The sequence below is a fragment of the Rhinopithecus roxellana genome, chromosome 12 (genome assembly GCF_007565055.1).
Source record: "Rhinopithecus roxellana isolate Shanxi Qingling chromosome 12, ASM756505v1, whole genome shotgun sequence".
In the NCBI taxonomy this organism is placed as follows: Eukaryota; Metazoa; Chordata; class Mammalia; order Primates; family Cercopithecidae; genus Rhinopithecus; species Rhinopithecus roxellana.
Genome location: NC_044560.1, coordinates 32,068,659 through 32,094,892, shown reverse-complemented (window position 1 = coordinate 32,094,892; position 26,234 = coordinate 32,068,659). Strand labels below are relative to the sequence as shown.

Genomic DNA, 26,234 nt, shown 5'->3' with positions numbered 1-26,234 from the left:
CCTGGACCCAGGCAAAGTCTCGATAACATTATCTAAGCAGCAAAGGCTCGAAGGAATGTGCTATGGAGACTCTCCCAGCACTCCATCAACATAAGGATAAGAAAAGTTCCCCTTAGAATCCCACCTCCCTCCGTGTGATTGTACCTTGCTCTGCAAGTTTATGAGGTTATAGATTCCTGTTTTCTGTAACTAGTAACTTCAAGTATTCTGTTTTATCTAAGCAGCACAGTGAAAGTTTTAAGATATGCCTGGTCGGGTGCGGTGGCTCAAGCCTGTAATCCCAGCACTTTGGGAGGCCGAGACGGGCGGATCACGAGGTCAGGAGTTCGAGACCATCCTGGCTAACACGGTGAAACCCCGTCTCTACTAAAAAATACAAAAAGCTAGCCGGGCGAGTTGGCTGGTGCCTGTAGTCCCAGCTACTTGGGAGGCTGAGGCAGGAGAATGGCGTAAACCCGGGAGGCGGAGCTTGCAGTGAGCTGAGATCCAGCCACTGCACTCCAGCCTGGGCGACAGAGCGAGACTGTCTCAAAAAAAAAAAAAAAAAAAGATATGCCTGAGCAGGCCTGGGCTGCAGCCATCTGGGCGCCACAGCAAAGGTTATGAGATAAGCCCATGCAAGGCTCTTTTGAACAAACCAAGGTAACAGCCATCTGGGCTGCATAAGCAAGGGTCATATGTGATCCTGAGTTATGTACTTGTCACAATTTGATTAACTGCCTTTGTTCTGCCTCTGTATCCTGGCTTTTGCACCACTACATTTTGCACCACTGTAAGCTTGTTTCAAGTTAGCCCACACGCTTTTAGAAGTGTGTATAAAAGTCAAATGTTGTCTTTGTTCTGGGCCCAATTTTTGGATGTTAATCCTCTGGGTCTGAGTGCACTCAATAAATCGTCTTGTCTCACCCTGTGGTCTCTCTGGTCCTCCTTCATACCGGCAACAGCTTCTGTAACATCCAGTATACAGTGGAAGGAATGTTCAAGTGTACCTGCAAAATGATACTGGAATAGTATTCATTTCCTCATTTCAACCTATTTAAACTTACTCTCTCCATCAAAGTTACTGACACAGGATTTTTCTTAGCCACATTGCCAACCAAGGACCTCCACAGAGGGCGACAACCCCCCGCCTTGACCTCACTTAGCCCTGGGCCTGCCACTGGAGGTGCCCCACTCTCTTGGCTGCCTGTATTATTATAGCTTATACCCACGTTCAGCCAAGGACCTCCACAGCCGGGGACAACCCCCCGCCTTGACCTCACTTAGCCCTGGGCCTGCCACTGGAGGTGCCCCACCCTCTTGGCTGCCTGTATTATTATAGCTTATACCCACGTTCAGCAGTTCTGAGCACTTGTCCCGAGACCAAGAAGAATGAGGATACACTGACAATTGAAGGGTGAGGATGGGTAGAAAAGAATTTTATTGAGTGAAAGAACAGCTCTCAGTGGAGAGGGATGCAGGGAGTGGTCCCCAACTCCCACAGCAGGGTGATTTCTCTCCCGCTGTGGCTGAGTCTGGGTCTTTTATGGGCTCAGAATAGGGGAGTACATGTCGATTGGTTTGTAAGTATGCAAAGGCACCACTCAAAGGTTGACACAGCAGTGTAAAAACCAATTAGGAAAGGACAGGTATATGCAAAATAGGTGAAGGGTTGGGATTAATCAGATGAAAGCACACCAAATGGGAAGACAGGTTCTCAATTTAGTATGAGGATTTAGCCAGGACTGTCTTCAGCTTTAAGGTTGTGTTTCACCAGGTACCCACCCCTACCTGCCTGGGCATTTGAACTGCCTCCAGCCACTATCATTACCTGACCAGGCTTTCACAACCCACCATCCCCAGTGAGGAAGGGCAGGGCTCCTGAAAATGAGCCAGCAATTCTCCTTCAGGTGGATGGAGATACAAGTCTTACCAGTACAGTCTCATGCACAATCACACATACAATGTCTCCACTTTGGTATCTAGTAATGATTGACAAAGCCACAGTGCTGTGTGCATCCTCTGGTGTCTGATGAAGTATGACTCCTGGGTAAGGCTGTACCACATTCCCTGTACACATAAAGTTTTTATCCTGAGTGTGTCCTCTGATGTCTGATAAGGTTGGACTTCCGACTAAAGCCCCGCCCACACTTTCTGCAAATATAAGGCTTCTCTCCTGAATGTGTCCTCTGGTGTCTAATGAGGTGTGACTGCCGGTTAAAGCCTTGTCCACACTCCCTGCACACATGAGGCTTCCCCCCTGAGTGTGCCCTCTGGTGTTTAATGAGAGTTAACTTAGCACAAAAGCCTTGCCCACACTCCCTACACACAAAGGCACCTGAGTGTGCCCTCTTGTGCCTAAATAGGTTAGGCTTCTGCCGAAACCTTCTGCCACACTCTCTGCACATAAAAGGCTTTTCCCCTGAATGTGTCCTCTGGTGTGAGACGAGGGTGGACTTATCATTAAATCCTCGTCCACACTCCCTGCATACAAATGGCTTCTCCCCTGAGTGTGTCCTCTGGTGTGTGATGAGGGTTGATTTCCGGGTAAAGCCTCGCCCACACTCCTTACATACAAATGGCTTCTCTCCTGTGTGTGACCTCTGGTGTTTGTTAAGGTTTGACTTCAGGCTAAAGCACTGCCCACACTCCAGGCAGGCATAAGGTTTAACCCCTGAGTGTGTCCTCTGGTGTGTTTTGAGGTTTGATTTCCAGCTAAAGTGACGCCCACATTCTATGCATACATAAGGCTTCTCTCCTGTGTGTGTCCTTAAGTGTCTGATGAGGTGTGACTTCTGGCTAAAGCCTTGCTCACACTCCCTGCAAATGTAAGGCTTCTCTCCTGAATGTGTCCTCTTGTGTCTGACCAGGTGTGAATGCTGGCGAAAGCTACGCCCACATTCTCTGCAAACATAAGGCTTTTCCCCAGTGTGCGCCCTCTGGTGGGTGATGAGGTTTGACTTCAGGCTAAAGCTCTGCCCACATTCCTTGCACACATAAGGCTTGAGCCCTGAGTGTGTCCGCTGATGTGTAAAGAGGTTTGACTTCCAAGTAAAGCCTCGTCCACAATCCTTGCACACATAAGGTTTCTCCCCTGAGTGTGTCCTCTGATGTGTGATCAGGTTTGACTTCCAGGTAAAGCCTCGTCCACACTCCCTGCACACATAAGGCTTTCCCCCAGAGTGCGTCCTTGGGTTTTTGATGAGGATTGACATACTGCCAAAGCTGTCTCCCCACTCAGTGTACATGTAAGCTGTCTCCCCAGTTTGTGTCTTCTGGAGGCTAAGGAGGTTTGACTCCTTGATAAAGCCTGGCCCAAACTCTTCATATTTGATTTCTCCAAATCCTGAGATTTCTAAACCATGCAATACTTTGTCTGTTTCCTCAAGGTCTGCCTTCCTTTCAGGGCTGGGTCCTATATCCACCACTGTGTTGTCTTCTTCGGACTGCGCTGGCTGTTCTTCAGGTGGGCTGGAGAGTGCCTTTGAAGTGCCACTTTTGCTTACTCTCCCAAACAGGAGTCTGGAATCTTCTCCCTCTTGAATCCATTCTGTTTTGCCACTCAAGCAGAATGGATCCTGCTGTTGTTTCTGATCTTCCCGATAGTGTTTACCCAGCTGGAGAGGACTTCCTGTCCATAAACTTGAAAACAGCTGAGAGAGATGACTCAGCCACACATGTTGGCTGAGAGCTTGCTGACTGGAGAATATCAGAGGGCAGGAGGGACAAAGTCGAATTTCTGGCTTTGATTCTGCTGAAGAAAGAACATTTTCAGAGGGGTCATAGGTAGGGCTGTGTAGGCAATTTTGCCTTGCCCATTGGTCATTCATAATATATTTACATCACAAGCTATCCCCCAGGTAAACATCCTTCCCAGCATCTATTTTTCGTTTCACATCATGCATTACACTTTTTTTTTTTTTTTTAAACAGAGTCATTCTTTCACCCAAGCCAGAGTGCAGTAGTGTGAGCTCAGCTTACTGCAAGCTCCGCCTCCTGAGTTCAAGCGATTCTTCAGCCTTAGCCTCCTGAGTAGCTGGGATTACAGGTGCCCAAGACCCCGCCCAGCTAATTTTTGTATTTTTAGTAGAGACAGAGTTTCCCCATGTTTGCCAGGCTGGTCTTGAGCTCCTGCCTCAGGTCAGCCTGAGCCTCCCAAAGTGCTGGGATTACAAGCATAAGCTACTGTGCCCAGCCCTATGCATTATATTTTCTTTTTTCTTTCTTTCTTTTTTTCTTAGATAGAGTCTTGCTCTGTCGCCCAGGCTGGAGTGCAGTGGCGCGATCTCGGCTCACGGCAAGTTCCGTCTCCCGGGTTCATGCCATTCTGCTGCCTCAGCCTCCCAAGGAGCTGGGACTGTAGGTGCCCGCCACCACGCCCGGCTAATTTTTTTTTTTTTTTTTTTTTTTTTTTGTATTTTTAGTAGAGACCAGGTTTCACCATGTTAGCCAGGATGGTCTCAATCTCCTGACCTCGTGATCCACCCGCCTTGGCCTCCCAGAGTGCTGGGATTACAGGCGTGAGCCACCATGCCCAGCCTGCATTACATTTTCTTTTTTCTTTTTTCTTTTTTGAGATGGAGTCTCGCTCTGCCGCCCAGGCTGGAGTGCAGTGGCCGGATCTCAGCTCACTGCAAGCTCCGCCTCCCGGGTTCACGCCATTCTCCTGCCTCAGCCTCCCGAGTAGCTAGGACTACAGGCGCCCGCCACCTCGCCCGGCTAGTTTTTTGTATTTTTGTTTTAGTAGAGATGGGGTTTCACCGTGTTAGCCAGGATGGTCTCAATCTCCTGACCTCGTGATCCGCCCGTCTCAGCCTCCCAAAGTGCTGGGATTACAGGCTTGAGCCACCGCGCCCGGCTACATTTTCTATTGCAGGAGTTGGTAAACTCACCTGACAGGGCAAATCCAACCTGAAACCTGTTTCTGTATGGCCTGCCAGCTAAAAATGGTTTTTACCTTTTTAAGGGGTTGAATTCAAAAGAGGGAGACAGAGAAAAGAGAGGAAGGAAGGAAGAAGAAGGAGGAGAAGGAAAAGGAGGAGAAGAAAGAAGAAGTGACAAATATTGCATGTGTTCTCAAAAACTTAAAATATGATGCCTGTAGTCCCAGCACTTTGGGAGGCTGAGGCGGGCGGATCATGAGGTCAAGAGATCAAGACCATCCTGACCAACATGGTGAAACCCTGTCTCTACTAAAAATACAAAAATTAGGTGGCCATGGTGGCATGCACCTATATAGTCCCAGCTACTTGGGAGGCTGAGGCAGAAGAATAGCTTGAACCCGGGAGGCGGACATTGCAGTGAGCCAAAATTGCACCACTGCACTCCAGCCTGGCGACACAGCAAGACTCTGTCTCAAAAAAAAAAAAAAAAGGAGGAGACAAACAAAATGAGGAGGAGAAAACAAAATGAAAGCCATCTTAATTGGAAAGGAAGAAGTAAAAAAAAATATTTTGTTCACAGATTATATAATTTTGAATGTATAAAATTTCAAAAAAGCAATTAGAAGTCATAATTGTACTTAGGTCATATAAGATAAATATATAAAAAAAATTATATTTCTATATACTAGCAAAGACTATTCTAAAAATGAAACTGACAAAACAATACTATTCACAATAGCATAAAAATAATAAAATGCTAAGGAATAAATGTGATAAAGTAGCACAAAGTTTGTAAACTGAAAATTAAGGCTGGGTACAGTGGCTCATGCCTGTAATCCCAACACTTCGGGAGGCTGAGGCAGGAGGATTCTTGAGGCCAGAAGCTTGAGGCTGGCTTGGGCAACATAGTGGGATGAAAGAAAGAGAAGAGAAAGAGAAAGAGAAAAGGAAAGGAAAGGAGGAAAAGAAGACAGATTTTTAAAAAGAAAATTAACATTGTTGAATGAAATTAAAGCTCCAAATAAATAGGGAGACAGTCATAAACTGGAAGGCTCACTATTATTAAGATGGTGATTCTCCCCAAAATTTATCTGCAGATTCAACATAATCATAGTATCAGAACCACAGCAGGCTTTTGGTTTTTTTCCCTTTTGGAAATTGACAATCTGATCCTAAAACTTACATTGAAATTCAAAGGACATAAAATAGACAAAACAATTTTTGAAAAAGAAAATAAAGTTGGGGAGTGTACACTTCTAACTTCAAGACTTAATATAAAGCTATAGTAATGAAGATAGTGTGCTACTGTCATAGGAGGAAGATGGAGATCATGGAACAAAATCGGGAGACTAGAAATGAACACTTAGATTCACAGTCAGCTGATTTTTGATAAAGGTGCCAAGGTAATTCAATGGAGGAAAGGATACTCTTTATATGAGATTGTGAGGACAACTGAATATTCATATGCAAGAAAATGAATTTTGACTTTCACCTAATTTGATACACAAAAATTAACTGAAATAGATTGTAGCCCTAAATGTAAGAGCTAAAACTATAAAACTTCTAGAAGAAACCAATGAAGAAAATCTTCATAACCTTGAGTTAAGAATAAAGTTCTTAGTTACAATACCAAAAGCACAAACCATTTTAAAAAGTGGTAAGTTAAACTTCATCAGCATTTAAAACTTTTGTACCTGAAATGACACCATTGAGAAAATGAAAAGATAAGCCACAGACAGGGAGAAATATCTGAAAATCCTATATTGATATAGGACTTGTGTCTTGAATATACTAAAAATTCTTACAATTCAATAAGAACACAATATAATTTTAAAATGAAGAAAAGAATTGAATAAGCATTTTACTAAAAAAGATATGCAAATGGTTAATAAACAATGAAAAGGGCCAGGCGTAGTGGCTCATGCCTGTAATCCCAGCACTTTGGGACGTCAAGATGGATGGATCACCTGAGGTCAGGAGTTCTCGACCAGCCTGGCCAGCATGGTGAAATCCTGTATCTACTAAAAACACAAAATACAAAAATTAGGCCTAAAAAACAAAAACAAAAACAAAAAAACAATGAAAAGATCATCATCATCAGCTATTCGGGAAATGCATTAAATGCACATGAAATACCACGACACACTGCTAGCATGTCTATAATCAAAATCAGTGACAATACCAAGTGCTGACAAGGATGTGGAGAAACTAAAACCCTAATATATTGGTAATAGAAATGTAAAATGGTACAGGCACTTTGGAAAACATTTTTCCTTTTTTTTTTTTTTTTTTTTTTTGAGATGGAGTCTTGCTCTGTCACCCGGGCTGGAGTGCAGTGGCCAGATCTCAGCTCACTGCAAGCAAGCTCCGCCTCCCGGGTTTACGCCATTCTCCAGCCTCAGCCTCCCGAGTAGCTGGGACTACAGGCGCCCGCCACCTCGCCCGGCTAGTTTTTTGTATTTTTTAGTAGAGACGGGGTTTCACCGTGTTAGCCAGGATGGTCTCGATCTCCTGACCTCGTGATCCACCCGTCTCGGCCTCCCAAAGTGCTGGGATTACAGGCTTGAGCCACCGCGCCCGGCCCCAATTTTTTTTTTGAGATGGAGTCTCTGTCACCCAGGCTGGAATGCAGCGGCACGATCTTAGCTCATTGCAACCTTCGCCTCCCAGGTTCAAGCGATTCTCCTGCCTCAGCCTCCCAAGTAGCTAGGATTACAGGCACCTGCCAACACGCCCAGGTAATTTTTGTATTTTTAGTAGAGATGGGGTTTCACCATGTTGGTCAGGCTGGTCTCGAACCCCTGACCTCAGGTGATCTACCTACCTCGGCCTCCCAAAGTGCTGGGATTACAGGCATGAGCCACTGCACCCAGCCCCAATTTTTAAAAAGGTTAAACATAAACATACTATACAACCCAGCAATTATACTCCTAATTATCTACCCAAGAGAAATGAAAACATATGTCCACACTAAGACTGGTATATGAGTGTTCATAGCAACACTATTCACAATAGTCAAAAAGTGGACACAATCCACATGTCCATCAATGGGTAAACAGAAAAACAAAATGTGGTATATCCATACAAAGGAATACTGTATAGCAATAAAAAATGCATTACTGATACATGCTGCAGCTTGAATAAACATAAAAAACATTATGCTAAACAAAAGAATCCAAGTATAAAAGACTATATATTTCAGCCTGGCACAGTGGCTCACACCTGTAATCCCAGCACTCTGGGGAGGCTGAGGCGGGTGGAGTACAAGGTCAGGAGATCAAGACCATCCTGGCCAACATGGTGAAACCCTGTCTCTACTAAAATACAAAAAACTAGCCAGGTGTGGTGGTGTGCACCTATAGTCCCAGCTACTCAGGAGGCTGGGCCAGGGGAATCACTTAAACCCGGGAGGTGGAGGTTGCACCACTGTACTCCAGCCTGGCGACAGCAAGCCTGCATCTTAAAAAAAACTAAAAAGGAAAGACTATGTATTTCACAATGCCATTCATATAATATGTCTAGAAATAGCAAATCTATAGACAGTAAACAAATCAATGGTTTCCTCTAATGGGAGGAGGGATGAATGCAAATGGGCACATGAGAACTTTCTGGTGTGATAGAAATGTTGAATAGAGGTGAGAATCATATAACCCTGTAAGTTTACTAAAAATTATTGAACTGTACACATACAGGTGCGGTGGTTCACACATGTAATCCCAGCACTTTGGGAGGCTGAGGTGGCGGATCACCTGAGGTCTTTAGAGTTTTCTAGGTATAGGATTATTTTCTAGGTATAGGATTTTCTACGTATCAGATTCTTGGCAAACAGAGATAATTTGACTCCCTCTTTTCCTATATGGATGCCTTTTATTTTTCTCTCTTGCATGACTGCTTTCTCTAGGACTTGGACAATGTCTCTAGGACTCTAGGACAATGAGATCGTGCCACCGCACTCCAGCCTGGGCAACAACAGCGAAACTCCATCTCAAAAAAAAAAAAATTATTGAACTGTATACATACAATAACTAATTTTATGGCATGTAAATTATAACCTCAATAAAGCTATTTTAAAAAGTGAGAGGCTAGGCGCAGTGACTCACGCCTGTAATCCCAGCACTTTGGGAGGCCAAGGCAGGTGGATCACTTGAGGTCAGGAGTTCAAGACCAGCCAGACCAACATGGTGAAACCCCGTCTCTACTAAAAATACAAAAATTAGACAGGTGTGGTGGCACACGCCTGTAGTCCCAGCTATTCAGGAGGCTGAGGCAGGAGAATCGCTTGAACCTGGGAGGCAGAGGTTGCAGTGAGCCGAGATCATGCCACTGCACTCCTGGGTAGGTGACAGAGTAAGACTCCATCTCAATAAAAAAATTAAAAAAGCAAGTAGGTAGGCCACAGATTGGAACATCTGATAAAGAGTTCATCTCCATGATTTATTTTTAAAAATTCAAATTCAAATCAACAAGAAAAGGCAAAAAGAATGGAAAAGGCTTCACAGAAGAGCAAACATCAAGGCCAGTCAAGGAATGAACATATAAAAAGATGCTCAAACTCAAAACTAATTAAATTACAACTGCTATGAGAGGCTATTTCATACCCAAAAGATGATCAAAACCTGAAGTCTGACCACACAAAGTATTAGGGAGGATGCAGGGCAACTAGAATCCTCATACAATAAAATGCTATGTGAGCGTGAGCAATTGCTATAGATTGAATTCTGTTTCCCCAAAAATGACATATTGGAGTCCAAATCCCTAATATCTCAAAAGATGAACTTATTTGGAAACAGGGTTGTTGCAGATGTAATTAGTTAAGATGAGGTCATTAGAGTGGGCCCTAATCCAATATGAATAATGTCCTTACAAACAATGAAAATGTGGACACAGAGACAAGCACACAGGGAGAATGCTATATGAAGATGAAGGCAGAGACTGGGGCGCTGCTCCTCCACAGCAAGGATTGCCAGCAAACCACCAGAAGCTAGAGGAGAGGCATGGGACAGATTCTTCCTCACAGTCCTCAAAAGGAACCAACCCTACCAATACCTTGACCTCTACTTCTAGCCTCCAGAACTGTGAGAAAATAAACTTCTGTTGTTTAAGCCAGTTTGTGGCACTTTGTTGTGGCAGCCCTAGAACACTAATACAACAGTTTTGGAGAATAGTTTGGCATTACTTTGTCAGATTGACCAGGTGCATATTCTTTCACTCAGCTGTCCTATTCCTAGGTACATATCCTAGATAAACGGGTGCTTATGTGCCCAAGGACATATCTATGAGAAGTTTCACAGCAGCATTCTTTAATTGGTCAAAAGAATACACTGTTAAAAATGTAACTGTCTAACAAAAATGGAATGGATAAATGAATTGTATTGTAATTATGCATATAATACAATATTATATAGCCATAAAAATGAATGAAGCGGAGCTACATATACCAACATAGTACAAAATTAGTTTCAGTGAAGAAAACACAGTACAGAAAGGTATACATAATATGACAACATTGATATAAAGTTTTAAAATATGCCAAACAACAATATAGATGATTTAGCGATTCATACATATGAAAGAAAGAATAAGGCTATGCATGAGAATTACAAATCCCTAATATTGAAAAACAATTCCATTGGAGGGATGGGTATAGGATACCGTCAGGGAAGGGGAAATGGGGTTTCAACTGTTTAGGTAATTTTTTATTTCTTAAGCTGGGCCATTGGCACATGAGTATGTTTTTTTTTTTTTTTTTTTTTTTTTTTTTGAGACAGAGTCTCGCTCTGTCGCCCAGGCTGGAGCGCAGTGGCCGGATCTCAGCTCACTGCAAGCTCCGCCTCCCAGGTTTATGCCATTCTCCTGCCTCAGCCTCCCGAGTAGCTGGGACTACAGGCACCCACCACCTCGGCCTGCTAGTTTTTTATATTTTTTTAGTAGAGACGGGGTTTCACCGTGTTAGCCAGGATGGTCTCGATCTCCTGACCTCGTGATCCGCCCGTCTCGGCCTCCCAAAGTGCTGGGATTACAGGCTTGAGCCACCACGCCTGGCCATGAGTATGATGAGTATGTATTTTATTATTAGTCATAGCTTAAGTATTGTGTAATAAATTATGGGAATTGCAGAGGTGGAGATAATCAATTAATCTTAGCATAAGAGTAGCTAGAAAGTAGAAGGGTCGTAGACTTAACATTCATGGGGTAGATGCAGTTTTTAAGATCGGGTGAGAAAGAAGACTGTGAATGAGGAAAGACTAAGCATTATGGAGAAGACAAATGAGGAATGGAGGCTTCCTGGTGTAGGAAAGAGACAAGGGAACCAGGGAAGTCCCTCCCTCAACTGAAGATTATGTTCCGGAAGGAAGGCCATGTCAGGCAACCTTTCTCTTGGCTTCGGAGGCCTGGAGAAGAGCTTCTTCCCAGTATCTGAGAGATGCCTCCTCCTTCCCTATCTGCCAAGCTGTAGATTATCCCATCTACCCCACACTCACACTCACCCGGACAGAGGTCCAGCGAACATTTTCTCTCCTCTCTCCAGGGCTCTTCCCCTCGCTCCAGCTGAGCAATGAGTCTTGGTTTGGAAGATGGAATTTCTATTCATAGGGAAGAAAATGAGGACATTGTTGGTTATGGGCTCAAGAGGGCATTCTAGAACTCAGAGCTGAAATGGGTGAGGAAACCCAGACAAACAAAAGACCTATGAATAGTTCTCTCTCTGAAGTAGAAGGGTTGACTAAGGAAAGGTGACTCCAATCAGAAAGACAGCATATTATGAACACTTGATGGATGAAAAATCTCCTGGGTCTGGAGCAAAATAAAGACAGAGCGCAAGCCTTGGGAAACAGGCCTGGAAATGCAGTGTCATCCATAACATGAATAAATCAATCTATCAGCTTGCAATTCTACTAAATCCAGATTTACCCAGAGGAAAAAGGTAAACTGTTTTTAAGCTCAACTCTAAGGGAAAGGTGCTCTGCAGGTAGCCCTTCCTCACGATGAGTGGAAAATACTCTGTAGGACAGAGTTTAAGTGCCAAAGGAGGCCGTTCTTACCCAGTGAGACCAGGTGGTTATAAGTCTCCAGCATCACCTCCCTGTGCAGGGTCCTCTGAGCAGGGCTCAACAATCTCCACTCCTCCTGGGTGAAGTCCACAGCCACATCCCTGAATGCCACGAATGCCTTTAACACAAAACACACCTCTGCTCATCCAGGAGCCTGTCTTTCCCTCCCATAGTTTAGAATGAGAGGCCAAGGCCAGGCCCCGTGGCTCATGCCTGTAATCCCCAGCACTTTGGGAGGCTGAGGTGGGTGGATCACCTGAGGTCGAGAGTTCGAGACCAGCCCTACCAACATGGAGAAACCCCGTCTCTATTAAAAATACAAAATTAGCCAGGCGTGGTGGCGGGTGCCTGTAATCCCAGTTACTTGGGAGGCTGAGGCAGGAGAATCACTTGAACCTGGGAGGTGGAGGTTGTGGTGAGCTGAGATCATGCCATTGCACTCTGGCCTGGGCAACAAGAGCAAAACTTCATCTAAAAGAAAGAAAGAAAGACAGAAAGACAAGAAAGGAAAGAAAGGAAGAAAGAAAAGAAAGGAAGGAAAGAAAGGAAAAAAAGGAAAGAAAGGAAAGGAGGGAAGGAAGGAAGGAAGGAAGGAAGGAAGGAAGGAAGGAAGGAAGGAAGGAAGGAAGGAAGGAAGGAAGGAAGGAAGGAAGGAAGGAAGGAAGGGAGGAAGGAAGAAAGAGAAAGAAAAAGAAAGAGGAAAGAAAGGAAAGAAAAGAAAGAAGAATGAGAGGTCGAAAGGCTTCCCTAAGGGAAGTAGAAAAGATTTCTAGACCCCACTTTGGATTGTGACCTTGGCACCAAGGGGTGAAAGACCATTGTTCTCCTATCTCTGCCCAGCCAGCATCATTTATGCACCTATTACTTACTGTCAATATCCCAGGCTAGCTGCTATGGAAGATAAAAGCAAACAAAACCAAAGCCCTTACCTAGAGGGAGTTTTAAAACTAGGCAGGGAGAAGAAGACACCACATAAGCACAACTAAATAGTAAAGAATCATCTTGCTGAGTTTGAAAATTTTCTGAGACTACTTGGTCTCAGTATTTGTTCTACTTGAAGCAGTGGCGCCTCTGGGGTTTGGGAGCAAATAACTCACCAATATATATAGTTCCTACAGCAGGACTCACTCCTTCCTCTACCAAATGCTGCCACTTGCCTGCTCAGGCCTAAGGAGGGAAAGTGGGTGGTGATGAAGAGTGTGGACTCAAACCACACTATCTGGATTTGGAGACCATCTCTGTCCCCAACTAGTGTAACCTCAGGCACTGAATTAGCTGCTCAGCACGTCAGTTTCTCCTGCGAACTAAAAATAACAGTGCTTATCTCAAAGGGTTGTGGTTAGGATTAGGATTACTGTGAAGGGCTCAGAAAAAATGCCTGGTGCAGTCCCTGGCTGTTCTATGTAAAATTCCACACCCTCACACGGGTTTCATTCCCCTCGCCTGCTTTACTGTGTTCCCTTAACTCTAAGATAATACATGATATTCATTTCTATTTTCTGACTTCCCACTAGACATCAGTTCCATGTGCATGGCTGGATCACTGTGATTGCCCTGGTGTCTACAACAGAATCTGCAAACACTTAGCAGTCTGATATTTTTAAATAACCGAAAATGATTTATTATTATTAGACAAGGAACAAAGTTTCAAACGAATCTCTGCTACCTAGAAAGCTGTACTTTGGAGGATGGGAATATATAACCGTCCTTGGCATGGAAGTTCGGTGAGATTTCCAAATGAGTCTGGAAATCTAGCACTGGGATTCTTCCCTGCCCAACACTTACTCTCTTTGGGTACAATCTGTAGTCCATAGAGGGGTTTAATTTGACCCATATACTGCTTTAAAACTTGTGTTTATATCAATGAAATGTTGGAAGATTTCATATGAAAATCTCAATCTGTGGGTTCTGTTAAAAGTCCATAAATCTGACCCCCCTGGGCATTGCACTGCTGTAGGACCACAGTTGGCTGACGGTGACTCATGCTGGGGGTCTATCAGCCGCAACACACTATTGGAGACTGCCTCACCAGTGTCATTCATTTAGGTACATGCCTTGTCTCTTTGGTTTGATTTTGCATCCTCTTCTCAGAATGCCTCCATCACTCCTTGAGGGTACGACATTCTGTCTCTAAAACAAATTCCACACTGTACCCTTCCCCGGAAATCCTCCCTATATTTCCTGTCCCCTACCAGCTCCATTATTCTACACTGGCTGGACTATGAAATGGCCTTAAGACTCTACCCAGACCCAGTTATACTGATAGCTGTCTCCAAACCCAGCCACTCCCAATGCACTCAATCACAAGAGAAGGGCACAGATGAGTGACAGCTTTGGTTCTCACACCTCATCTCTCTCTGGCTATACTTCAGAGCTACCTGGGTGGTGTTTTAAATTATGGATTCTTGAGTCCCACCACAAATCAATAAAACCAGGAAGCCTGGGCGTGGTGGCTCACGCTTGTAATCCCAGCACTTTGGGAAGCCGAGGCGGGCGGATCAGGAGGTCATGAGATCGAGACCATCCTGGCTAACACGGTGAAACCCCATCTCTACTAAAAATACAAAAAACTAGCCGGGCGTGGTGGCGGGTGCTTGTAGTCCCAGCTACTTGGGAGGCTGAGGCAGGAGAATGGCGTGAACCCGGGAGGGGGAGCTTGCAGTGAGCCAAGATGGCACCACTGCACTCCAGCCTGGGCGACAGAGCTAGGCTCTGTCTCAAAAAATAATAATAATAAAAAAATAAAAAAACAGGGGATGGGGCTTTTGTACTTCTAAAGGCTCCTAAAAGTAGAGTGATAGTTGTGAATCACTGGGTCAGAGAAATTTCAAGAGGGAGAGGTCATGTAGGATTGAGGATCAGGAAAAGTTCATGAGAAGGAAGTACTCACTGTTGAATCTAGGTGGTAAGTGAGTGTTCAATGTATAAGGCTTCCTGGTTTTTTCCATATGTCTGAAACTGTTTATCACTAAACACTGGAGAGAAAAAGACTATTCAGGTACCTGCCTAGTCGCTGTTGTGATTTGCTTTTACAACCCCTTCTCAGAACATACACACATACACCCCTTGAAAATCTCCAGTGAAGGAGCTACATTACAGAGCAACTAATGTTACTTTAACACATTTAACACAACCGGTTATTCCTCCAGCCCCGGAACAACTCATGGTTTGTCTGTGAACCATGCCTGTAGGGGGCATTGTAAACACTGTATGGCTGACCCTCATGTTCCACTCCAAATCTCTCCCACTGAGTAGAAACACAGCTAGAAGCTTGGGGGAGTTAATTCATCCACTTGCCAGCCGAAAAGCAAATATATGAAAAATGAATGGTAACCAACAGGCCACAAGAAGTCTTACTGCAGGATTCTAGCAAAAGACTTCTTCTGATTTGTAAGATGGAGTCACAGGAAGTCAGCACTTTTCCTGATGCTCAGAAACATGGGCACAGATTACCCAAAAAGGCAGCAGGGCTTAGTGCACTGGCTCAATGTGTGGTCCCTGAACTTGCAGCACTAGCATCCCCTGGGAACTTGTTAGAAATAAAAATTCTCAGTCCCCATCCTAGGGCTACTGAATCAGAAACTGCAGGGGGAGCCCAGCAACCTGTTTGAACAAGGCTTCCAAGTAATTCTGATGCACACTAAAGTTTAACAACTACTCAGTGGCTAAAAGCACAAACTTTGGAGACAAACTGTTCAAATTACAGTCCCCTCTCTTAGCTATCTTACCTACCTAGATATCTTAGTATCTGTGTCTCAATTTCCTATAAAATTGATATTATAATAGTACTCACCGCCGGGCGCGGTGGCTCAAGCCTGTAATCCCAGCACTTTGGGAGGCCGAGACGGGCGGATCACGAGGACAGGAGATCGAGACCATCCTGGCTAACACGGTGAAACCCCGTCTCTACTAAAAAATACAAAAAACTAGCCGGGCGAGGTGGCGGCGCCTGTAGTCCCAGCTACCCGGGAGGCTGAGACAGGAGAATGGCGTGAACCCGGGAGGCGGAGCTTGCAGTGAGCTGAGATCTGGCCACAGCACTCCAGCCTGGGTGACAGAGCAAGACTCCGTCTCAGAAAAAAAAAAAAAAAAAAAAAAAAAAAATAGTACTCACCTTATAGGGCCATTGTGAGAATTAAACAAAGTTGCTATTGGGAAACATCCTATGGCTTTGAGGGGAACCAGCCTGGATGAAGCTGACACTGTAGAGAACAGGGTAGACTGTGGAGACGAAAGAACCCCAGTCCTTGGCAAGCTTACGGAGCTGAAGGACCAATCCCAAAGTACACCCTCTCTCTGAACTTCCTTTTATATGGGCTAAGTTACTTATTGTTTAGAACAACCTAAATTAGGTTTACTGTTGCCTGTGGCCAAAAGCATTGTATCTAACCAGTGGGTGGGTACAGTGATGCCCCCAGTGAATCATGCCTCCCTGTTTCTACCCTTCATGCAATCTCCTCCTAAACTAACCCTGGGCTTGGCCATGGGACTTGCTTTATCCAGTGGGACATCAGCAAACATGATGCAAGCAGATGTTTGAGAGGCATCTGAGTACAGGGCTGGCCTTCTCTCTGTCCAGGAAACCTTAAGACCACCATATAAATAACCTGAGCTTGCCTGCTGAAGAGGCCACATGGAGGAGAACCAGGAATCGAAGCATCCCAGCCAGCCAGGCTGTCAACCACCAGACAGGTTGAGACCATCCAGCTCTAGCTGAGCAGCCTACAGCCACATGTGGATGCCAAGAGGATCAGCCCAGCCATGCCGGGCCTACTTGCTGACCCACAGGATTTTGAAAAAATGACTTCATTTTAAGCCGCTAAGTTTTTTTTTTTTTTTTTTTTGAGGCGGAGTCTCACTCTGTCACCCAGGCTGGAGTGCAATGGTGTGGTCTCAGCTCACTGTAGCCTCTGCCTCCCGGGTTCAAGTGATTCTCCTGCTCCCGCCTCAGCCTCCCAAGTAGCTGGGACTACAGGCATGTGCCACCACATCCGGCTAATTTTTGTATTTTTAGTAGAGATGGGGTTTCACTATGTTGGTCAGACTGGTCTCGAACTCCTGACCTTGTGATCTGCCCACCTCAGCCTTCCAAAGTGCTGGGATTACAGGCAAAAGCCACTGCATCCGGCCTAAGCCACTGTGTTCTTTAGGTCACTAAGTTGGTACACAGAAGTGAAGTGCTGCCATAACAAAATACCTAAAACATGTGGTATTAGCTCTGGGAGCAGGACATGGGCAGAGGCTTGGAAAGCATCCAGGAAAACTATTAACACAGGTTGGAAAAGCAGTAAACAAACTGCTAGTGGGAACTGGAAAAGGAGTGAGGAAACTGATATGGCAGCTTGAACAAGGCAACTCGTATTATATATTAGCAAAGCTACTGTCTGCATGAACTTGGAAAACAGAAAATATACCTGATGAATTTTTGGATCTAGTTAAAGAGATCTCCAGAAAGCCTGTTAAAAGCTTCAGTTGGGCTGGGCGTGGTGGCTTACATTTGTAATCCCAACACTTTGGGAGGTCAAGGCGGGCAGATCACCTGAGGTCAGGAGTTCGAGACCAGCCTGACCAACATGGAGAAACTCCGTCTCTACTAAAAATACAAAATTACCCAAGTGTAGTGGTGCATGCCTGGAATCCCAGCTACTTGGGAGGCTGAGGCAGGAGAATCGCTTGAACCTGGGAGGCGGAGGTTGCAGTGAGCCGATATCGCACCATTGCACTCCAGCCTGGGCAACAAGAGGGAAACTCTGTCTCAAAAAAAAAAAAAAAAAAAAAATTCAGTTGGATGTTTCTAGCAACATATAATAATGTCCAGAAACAGAAGAGCTGAAGAAGTAATTATACAGCTTGCAAGCATAATTTAGAGGAAATATAGACAAGTCAGGACTTGCTAGCTTGGAAATAAAATTGTTTTACATCTTCAGTCTCTCCAGCTGGCACATGTCTCAAAATAAAAAAATAAACTCAGAGTAAAGATCAAATCAAGAGTTTGCCTAAAAGACCCAAACTTTAGGACCTCTGAAGTGTTAAGGGGATGCCTAGTGGAGTCTCCAAGCCACACAAAAAGGCTTCTGAGATTCGTATGGGCATTGTCCCATAGCACTGACATCTTGCCAAAGATGAGAGGCCTATTTGACTGTGATTTCAGCTTTTGCTTAATAGAGCAGTCCCAAATCTGGTACCTGGGAAACCCATAGAGTTTTCAAGGAAGTCCGAAGGATCTGAAACAGTTCAAAATTAAGAGGCCTCCTCCATGCCTAATTCCTGTCCTTTCTGAATGGGAGCATCTACTGCAGTGTCTCTCACCGCTGTATGTTAGGTAGGACACGTTTGGGGTGGAGGGAAACAAATGACTCGCCTTTTTAGTATACAAGTATCTGACTCAAAAAGGATCCACTGAAGAAGCTTTTGCCACATCCAGACTGTTACACATAAGATACTGGACTTTTGAATTTGAAGATGACACTTTTGGGGATCTTGGGAGGGGGGTGAGTTTATCTTGCACATGGTAAGGGTATGAATCATTGGGACCAATAAATCATGTCTCCCTGTATCTACTCCCTTATGTTATCCCCTCCTATGATGACGTCTGGACTTGGCCATGTGACTTCCTTTGGCCAAAAGGACATCAGTGAACATGACAAAAGCCAAAATGTTAAAAGTACTTGTTAACTGGGGCTGTCCTCTCTTCCTGTGTAGAGAAACCCAAGACCGTGTGACCAAGCCCAAGCCCACATGGAAGAGAACCAAGAAGAAACTAGGCACCCCAGCCAACCAGCCTCCTAACTGTCACGCATGGATAGTCCTCCAGCCCTGGTCAAAATGCCAGCTGACTGCAGCAAAATGACAAGACCAGGTGAAACCTGCAAAACCTACCTGCGCCCAGCCCAAAATATGAACCTACCCAATTATGTGCTAATAAGTGATTTTGTTTTAAGCCATTGATGTTTAGGATTGTTTATTATACAGCAAAGGCTAATACACTGATAGAGGGATCACGTTATACGAAAAATACTTGGTGACTAATGTGACCATTGGCTTGCTGGGATGCCCATGATGTCAGAAACTCCTAAGCTAGTTTTGGAGAGCAGCAGATTCGGTCTTCCCATTTCTCACTCCTGGGCATGAATTCATTAAATGGGAAAGAGAATAACAGATTGACCTGACCTACTTTTATTTTTCTCCTCTTTTTTCAGCTGAGTGGATAAAAAGTAAATGTATCTAAGTTAAAAGTATACATAAGATGACTCCCCTGTGGTAACAATAAACACACTTTCAGAGCGAACAATCAGAACATGACGTCAGACAATAGGATACAACATTTGAAATGAGGACTGTCCTAAATATCTAGGATACTGAAATGAGGCACTAAAGGTTTCTGAAAAGTGATGTTACTGCAATGTTGGGGAAAGTGAGGATTACAGAAACATGTAGTGGGTGGCAAAGAACCAAGTCAACATTTGGAAACAAATCAGGACACTATGTGAGCTTTCACATGAGAGAGAAAAGAAACCCGAGTTGGCAGGTCTACCCTGGTAATCAAAATCTGCACAGTGTAATAACTAAAATAAAAACAAATAAAAGTTGCACAGTAGGGCTGGGCGTGGTTGCTCACACCTGTAATCCCAGCACTTTGGGAGGCCGAGGTGGGTGGATCACCTGAGGTTAGGAGTTCAAGACCAATCCGACCAACATGGTGAAACCCCATCTCTACTAAAAATACAAAACGAACCGGGCATGGTGGCGTGTGCCTGTAATTCTAGCTACTTGGGAGGCTAAGGCAGGAGAATCACTTGAACCTGGGAGGCAGAGGTTGCAGTGAGCTGAGATCATGACATTGCACTCTAGCCTGGGCAACAAGAATGAAACTCCATCTAAAAAATAATAATAAATGAATAGAATAAAATAAAATAAAAACTGCACAGTATAAAGCAACACATGGTGAAGAAGGGAGTCTCAGAAAAGAAAGAAATAATTGGAAGTTCAAATTCTTTAGAACTGGCAGGGTTCAGGGCTGGCCGCAGTGCTCATGCCTGTAATTCCAGCACTTTGGGAGGCCAAGGAGGGTGGATCACTTGAGGTCAGGAGTTTGAGACCAGCCTGGCCAATATGGTGAAACCCTGTCTCTATGAAAAATACAAAAATTGGCCAGGTGTGGTAGCGGGCACCTGTAATCCCAGCTACCCAAGGGGCTGAGGCAAGAGAATTGCTCGAACCTGTGAGGCAGAGGTTGCAGTGAGCCGAGATCAATCCCAGTCTGATGCAGTGGGACATAGTGACACAGCGAGACTCTGTCTCAAAAAATAAAAAATAAATAAAAAATAAAACAGCGGGGCACAGTGGCTCACGCCTGTAATCCTAGCACTTTGGGAGGCCCAGGCGGGCAGATCACGAGGTCAGGAGATCAAGATCCTGGATAACACGGTGAAACCCTGTCTCTACTAAAAATACAAAAAATTAGCCGGGCGTGGTGGTGGGCGCCTGTAGTCCCAGCTACTCAGGAGGCTGAGGCAGGAGAATGGCATGAACTTGGGAGGCGGAGCTTGCAGTGAGCCAAGATCGCACCCCACTGCACTCCAGCCTGGGCAACAGAGCGAAACTCTGTCTCAAAAACAAAAAACAAAAAAGAACTGGCAGGGTTCAAATCTCCAACTGGTGTGGTTGCCCAATGCTTCAAAACAGTCATTTCTATTCACCTTGTCATAATTTGTTTTGAGAATAAAAACCTATATAAGAATTTCCTGTACAACGCTGATCATAGAAGTATTATTTGCAACAGTCAAATATTGGAAACAGGAGTCCACAAATTGGGAAACAATGGATGAGTTCATTCATTCAATGGATTACTATGGAAATTATTTTCAGTGGGATAAGTATTGGCTTTTCCTACACCTTTAAAAATAGGGCTGGGTAGATACACTGCCAGTAACTTTACTACATTATGATTTTACCATTAGGGCCTGTCAAAATATGTGTTTGTAGGGGTACGTGTGCATATAAAATAAAATCAAATCCCAGTGAGAAAGGAATCCTAAAATAAAAATGGAAGACTCCTGAGTGTGCAGGCTGTCTTTTACCCATCATTAACCGTAATCTCCTGAGTGTTCTGCACATAGCAGACACTCAAGTTTGTTGTATGGCATCAAGGAAAAGGAAAACTGCTAAGGAAAAAAATAACATAATGTGCCTGCCAGTTCATCTCATTGTTACAAATTTAACACAAATTTTAATTTATTCTCTTAGGCAAAGGTCCTTGGCAGTAACACCTAATGTCCTAAGATAGTCTTGCTTTAATTATTTTGTATAATTCAGATGTCGTGCATATCAAGAGTACCTGGAAATTCTACCCAATGCCCCTGAAATATGTGATTAATCACATGCCTAAAATAACACACCAAAGCAAACAACGGAAACTTGTTTGTTACTTAGTTCCTTCAAATCATTTATTTAAGGTTGTGATTCCTTCATGCACCAGACATTTCATGTGTGCTAGACATGAGAGGCACAGAGGTTTCATCTTAAACAACTATTTAAATGCTCATGCCCTTTAATTTTTCCTAAGTAAATACTTTGTTAAAAAGCTACATTGAAGAACATCTTGTTTCTGTTTCTGTACAGGATTCAGTTCCCGGTGGACCTACTGAGAATGAAGAAGGTGGCAAAAAGTCAGCTACCACAAACTTCTGACTTTTCCCAGCCAATCAGAAAGAATGTTTCCCTGATAACACTGGGAGAGGTGAAGAAAGTACACACAAAAAGACTGGGTGCGGTGGCTCACGCCTGTAATCCCAGCACTTTGGGAAGCTGAGGTGGGCAGATCACCTGAGGTCAGGAGTTTGAAACCAGCCTGGCCAACATGGCGAAACCCATCTCTACTAAAACTATAAAAATTAGCCGGGCATGGTGGCACATGCCTGTAATCCCAGGTACTCTGGGAGGCTGAGACAGGAGAATCGCTTGAACCCAAGAGGCACAGGTTGCAGTAAGCCAAGATCATGCCACTATACTCCAGTCTGGGCGACAGAGCAAGACTCCGTCTCAAAAAAAAACAAAGTACACACAAAAAACATTCAGTGTTACCTTGGGAAATGTCTTGAATTGGATTTCTTATGTATTCCTGGTATTAACACTTTCAAATGAATTAAATATTTTAGAAATGAGAAACAGAAGTCTCAGGGTTGCTCTGATAACATCCAGGAATGCATAATCCCCACCACAGGAGTCCACAATTAAGAAATCTCTTTTCCTGTCTAATTCCACTCAGATTTCTTGATAAGAATAGTCAAGGCATATCTGAAATAACCAAGTTAACTCATATCAAAAATGACTGTTAACCAGCCTGGCAACTATGTTGGTGCTTGAGCCACCACACCTGGCCAAGGTTGATTTTTAAATACGCATAAGGGGCTCGGTGTGGTGGCTCATGCCTGTAATCCCAGCACTTTGGGAGGCCGAGCTGGGCGGATCCTGAGGTCAGGAGATCGATACCATCCTGGCTGACACGGTGAAATCCCGTCTCTACTAAAAATACAAAAAATTAGCCGGGCGTGGTGTCAAGTGCCTGTAGTCCCAGCTACTAGGGAGGCTGAGGCAGGAGAATGGCGTGCACCTGGGAGGCAGAGCTTGCAGTGAGCCAAGATGGAGCCACTGCACTCCAGCCTGGGTGACAGAGTGAGACTCCCTCTCAAAACAAAAACAAAAACAAAAAACCTTAAGCAAGTCCACTGGCCACCATAACCCTTATACACTGTAGCAACAGTCCAGCCTCTGAAACTAACTATGCTTCCTTGCCACCTCCCCACTGGAATGCCTTCCCCCAGTCTCCAACTTACCAAACCAGTCAGGAGCAACTGAGACAGCCCTACTTCTAGGAGTCCTCCCCAAGCATTTGAAATCACAGGCATCTGTGCTGTCCCTGCCCTTCATCCACATCACCGAACAATTATGCATGTATGTCTCTTTACTTTTATTTAAACTGTTCCATATGTGTTGTTCACAATTAACTATTTCATGAGTGACTGTGGTATGGAGCAGAAAGGAATGCTGAGGGAAGACTCCCGTCAGAATGAGCCACTCTTCCAGGACTAGGAATGATCTCAAAGGTAAAATTCAGGTCAGACTATGTTGGGAGTCGAAAAGACCAAGGGGATCATGCCCAACTCAGCATTTCACTGGAGGTTATATAATCAAACAGCAAACTGTTTATCATGAATGCAGGATGTGAGCAAACTCACACTGCGACTGACACCAAAAGGTTTGCTGAAGGCCATCACTGCCTGGCGCTGGGGTCCTTGAGGTTATCTACCAGGAAATTTAGCGAACCACCATTGTTCGCAGTCTCCCAATTGCGAACCAAATGGCCAACTGACAATTACCTGACAATCATCCCCCTTTCTGGTTATCTCTTTTACCAATAAATACAGGAGAGTTGTGTAAAGCTCAGGGCCCTTGACCACTAGAGACAAAGTGCCCCCTGACCGCTTCTTCCAAATATACTCTTTTGTCTCTTGTTTTTTATTCCCTTTGTTCTGTCCACCAGGTCCGTGCAGGTTAAAAGTGGCGCCCCAGACAGCGACAGAATCGGATGCTCTACAAGACTATATCAAACTCCTCCTTGTTCTACAGACTAGTAATGACTTTGCCCAATACCAACAAGGCAGCCTCCAGGACAAAAGGTAATGGAACCCATTCTGTTGACAGCCAAGATGGAATTACAGGTAATTCTCACCTCTTTTTTGGCTCTCGGGAGCCCTGTGGCCATTTTCTGTTCTCCTGCGTGCTCTTCCTGGAGAAGGGCAAAGTCTCAGAAGACAGATCTGGGGATGTAAAGAGAAATAAAAGAGTGGCCTAGGTGGAAACTGCCTCCCCATGAGGTGAAGCGGAGCCTGCTCCAGAGCCCCATAGTTGGGGTCGGGGATGTCACAGAAATCACCGGGGCAGCCAATTCCCATCCAGATGGGGCCCAGGATGACCCAGCACCCTCAAGCTCAGCCGCAAGCTCGGGCCAGGGAGTGAAGCCCTTGTCCCCAGGCAACAGAGTGAGGGTTTGTCTCTAACCCTGTGGGCTCAAATGAAAGGAAAATGGCCTGGAGGTGCCCACAGGAGAGCGCCCGAGTTCTGAGCCAGCTCTGCGGCTCCCAGCCTGCGTCCCCGTGAGTAACACAGGGACACGCAGAGGGGCATGCTGACTGCTTATAGGGCACTCACGGAACGCGGGTGCACACTGCTGATCTTGAAGCTGAAAGTCAGGTAACAAGATGCAGAGGGGTGGGAAAGACCTGAAGAGGGAGGCCTTCCCGGATCCCAACCAACCTAACGCGCCGGGCCCACCGACCGGACGTGCTTCTGACGTCAACGCTACACATTGAGGAGGATAGGGAGGGGGGCGGAAGTGACCGCAGAGGCCCCTGGGGATTGTAGTTTCGAAGCTAGAGAGGCTGAGAAGTAGTTGGCTTTGCCCACCACACAGGGTGCCTCTGACATCTGCACAGCGCACACAACCCAGTTTAGGAGCCCACTGTTAAGATGCCCAAGTGACGTTGACAAGTTCATCCTCTGTAAGCCAACGAGATCTGCTGACCTCGAGAGCATCGCGGGACGGCCGAAGGATTCTGGAAAATGTGGTCCCAGCGCTCTGCGGGTGGCCAGTGTGCACTGACCTTCAGGTGCAGGTCAGCTGCACTCACTACCCAAGTCTCCGCCCTGATGCGCCCTTTCCCGAGCAGGTGCCAGGTTGGGACAGGCGCGGCTCAGGGAGAGACAGATGCTTTGCGGGAACTCCCAGCTTGGAGGCGACACCGGCCCTTTGTCCCCTAGAGTAGGAGGGTGTACCAGGACAGGGAACCCCAAGGCTATTTTCGGGGGACAGCGGGATTGGCTTTGGGCAAACTCCCGGAATGGAGATGGGGGAGACTGGTCGCGTGTCCCTAGGATTTCAGGGGATGCAGACTGAACTTGGGGTGAACAGCAAAAGATCCCCTGGTGGTGGTGAGGATCCGAGGCTTGATCGGGAAATTCCCGAAGTTTTTATTGGAGGCTGGGGTACAGGTGCTGCTTGGAGGAAACTTCTGGAGGGTGGGGTGGAGGTGGGGCGGTGTTGGAAAGGAGGCATAATTCTGACTGTTTTGTTCAACGGGGGTGTTTTCTTTTTGCTTTGATTTTATTTTTAAAGATATTACATTAAAATACTGTTTATCTTGATTACTGAGGGTTTTTTTTTTTTTTTTTTTTTTTTTTTTTTTTTTTTTTTTTTTTGGTGGCTCTTTAAATTCTGTATCCACAGTCCCCAGCATTTACAGAAGTGAGGGCCTGGCTTCTGGGCATCAAGCAGCCAGAAAGTCCCTTATGAGTTTTCTCTGAATTGTTGAGTTGTGAGTGAGTGATCTTTTCCTTTCCTGACTTCCTTAATATCCACAATTTCCTCATAACCATCCCTCCAAAGCCATACCCACAAGGCACCTCCAAGACCTATCATGAAGCAGATATTCAAAGATTATTTGTAAATCTTCACACCCCACTCCCTCCAGAATGTCTTCCAACATCCCTTTGCCTGGAGAAGTAAAAAACAAGGTTTGCATGTTGAATATCAGCCTCTCCCATTGGGTGGGTGTTTAGGAAGGAGGATCAGCCAAGAGCCTTATTCCAGCCCAGGTAAATGACCTGGCCAAAGATTTAATATCTATAAATGTAGAATGCTTGTAACAGAACTTGGTGGGAACCAAAGTTAGGCATGGGGCTGGGCTTTAAGGAGCAGAAATGAAAAGGAGGGACTAGAAAACTTCAGAAAGATGTGGTAGGGGTGGGGGTGGAGATGCAGTGAGGATGTGGGATCCTGAGATGATCCAAATCCCTATGTTTAGATGTAGGTGTACAAAGGGAGTAAACAGAGACCCAGGCTGATGGGGTATTTGTAATAAATCAAACATAATATAACAGCAGGTCAAGTGATAAGGGGACTCTCAAGTGATAGGGTCAAGTGATAAACAGTGAAAGGAGCTGTATCAAACTCTACAGAAATTAACAAACATCAACAAGACACCAAAGAAAGCATTTACAGCTGCATTCATTTAAATCAAAGGTGACAGTTACTGAGTGCTGTGTGCCAAGTACAATGATACACTCTCACCTGAGTTACCCTCGTAAATCTTAACCACTTGTCATATCTGTGCTTTAAGGAGTCCTATTTTCCACTCTTAACTGGCTTGAGATGTGAAAATCCATCTAAATTATAAATGCAGTGGGGAAAAAAAATCTAGTCATGCCCATTAAGGGAACATGTCTAGTTAAAATTAACATAAATAAAAATTAGCAAAAAACA

At 44.9% G+C, this 26,234-nt stretch overlaps 1 protein-coding gene across 2 annotated transcripts; it reads right to left on the bottom strand.

Annotated features, from left to right (window-relative positions):
• Positions 1 to 1,395: 1,395 nt before the first annotated feature.
• ZNF875 (zinc finger protein 875) lies at positions 1,396 to 24,281 on the bottom strand. Of its 2 annotated transcripts, none has more exons than XM_010385656.2 (5): positions 24,125 to 24,281; positions 23,646 to 23,733; positions 11,906 to 12,032; positions 11,351 to 11,446; positions 1,396 to 3,733 (listed from the first exon to the last, which is right to left on the bottom strand). In XM_010385656.2, the coding sequence occupies exons 2-5, from the start codon at positions 23,676 to 23,678 to the stop codon at positions 2,067 to 2,069; spliced, it is 1,923 nt and encodes a 640-aa protein (XP_010383958.2). In that variant the 5' UTR covers positions 23,679 to 23,733; positions 24,125 to 24,281; the 3' UTR covers positions 1,396 to 2,066. The 2 variants fall into 2 exon arrangements, with proteins under 2 accessions (XP_010383958.2, XP_030798859.1); XM_030942999.1 differs by having other exon boundaries at positions 1,396 to 3,730.
• Between the last annotated feature and the right edge of the window lie 1,953 nt (positions 24,282 to 26,234).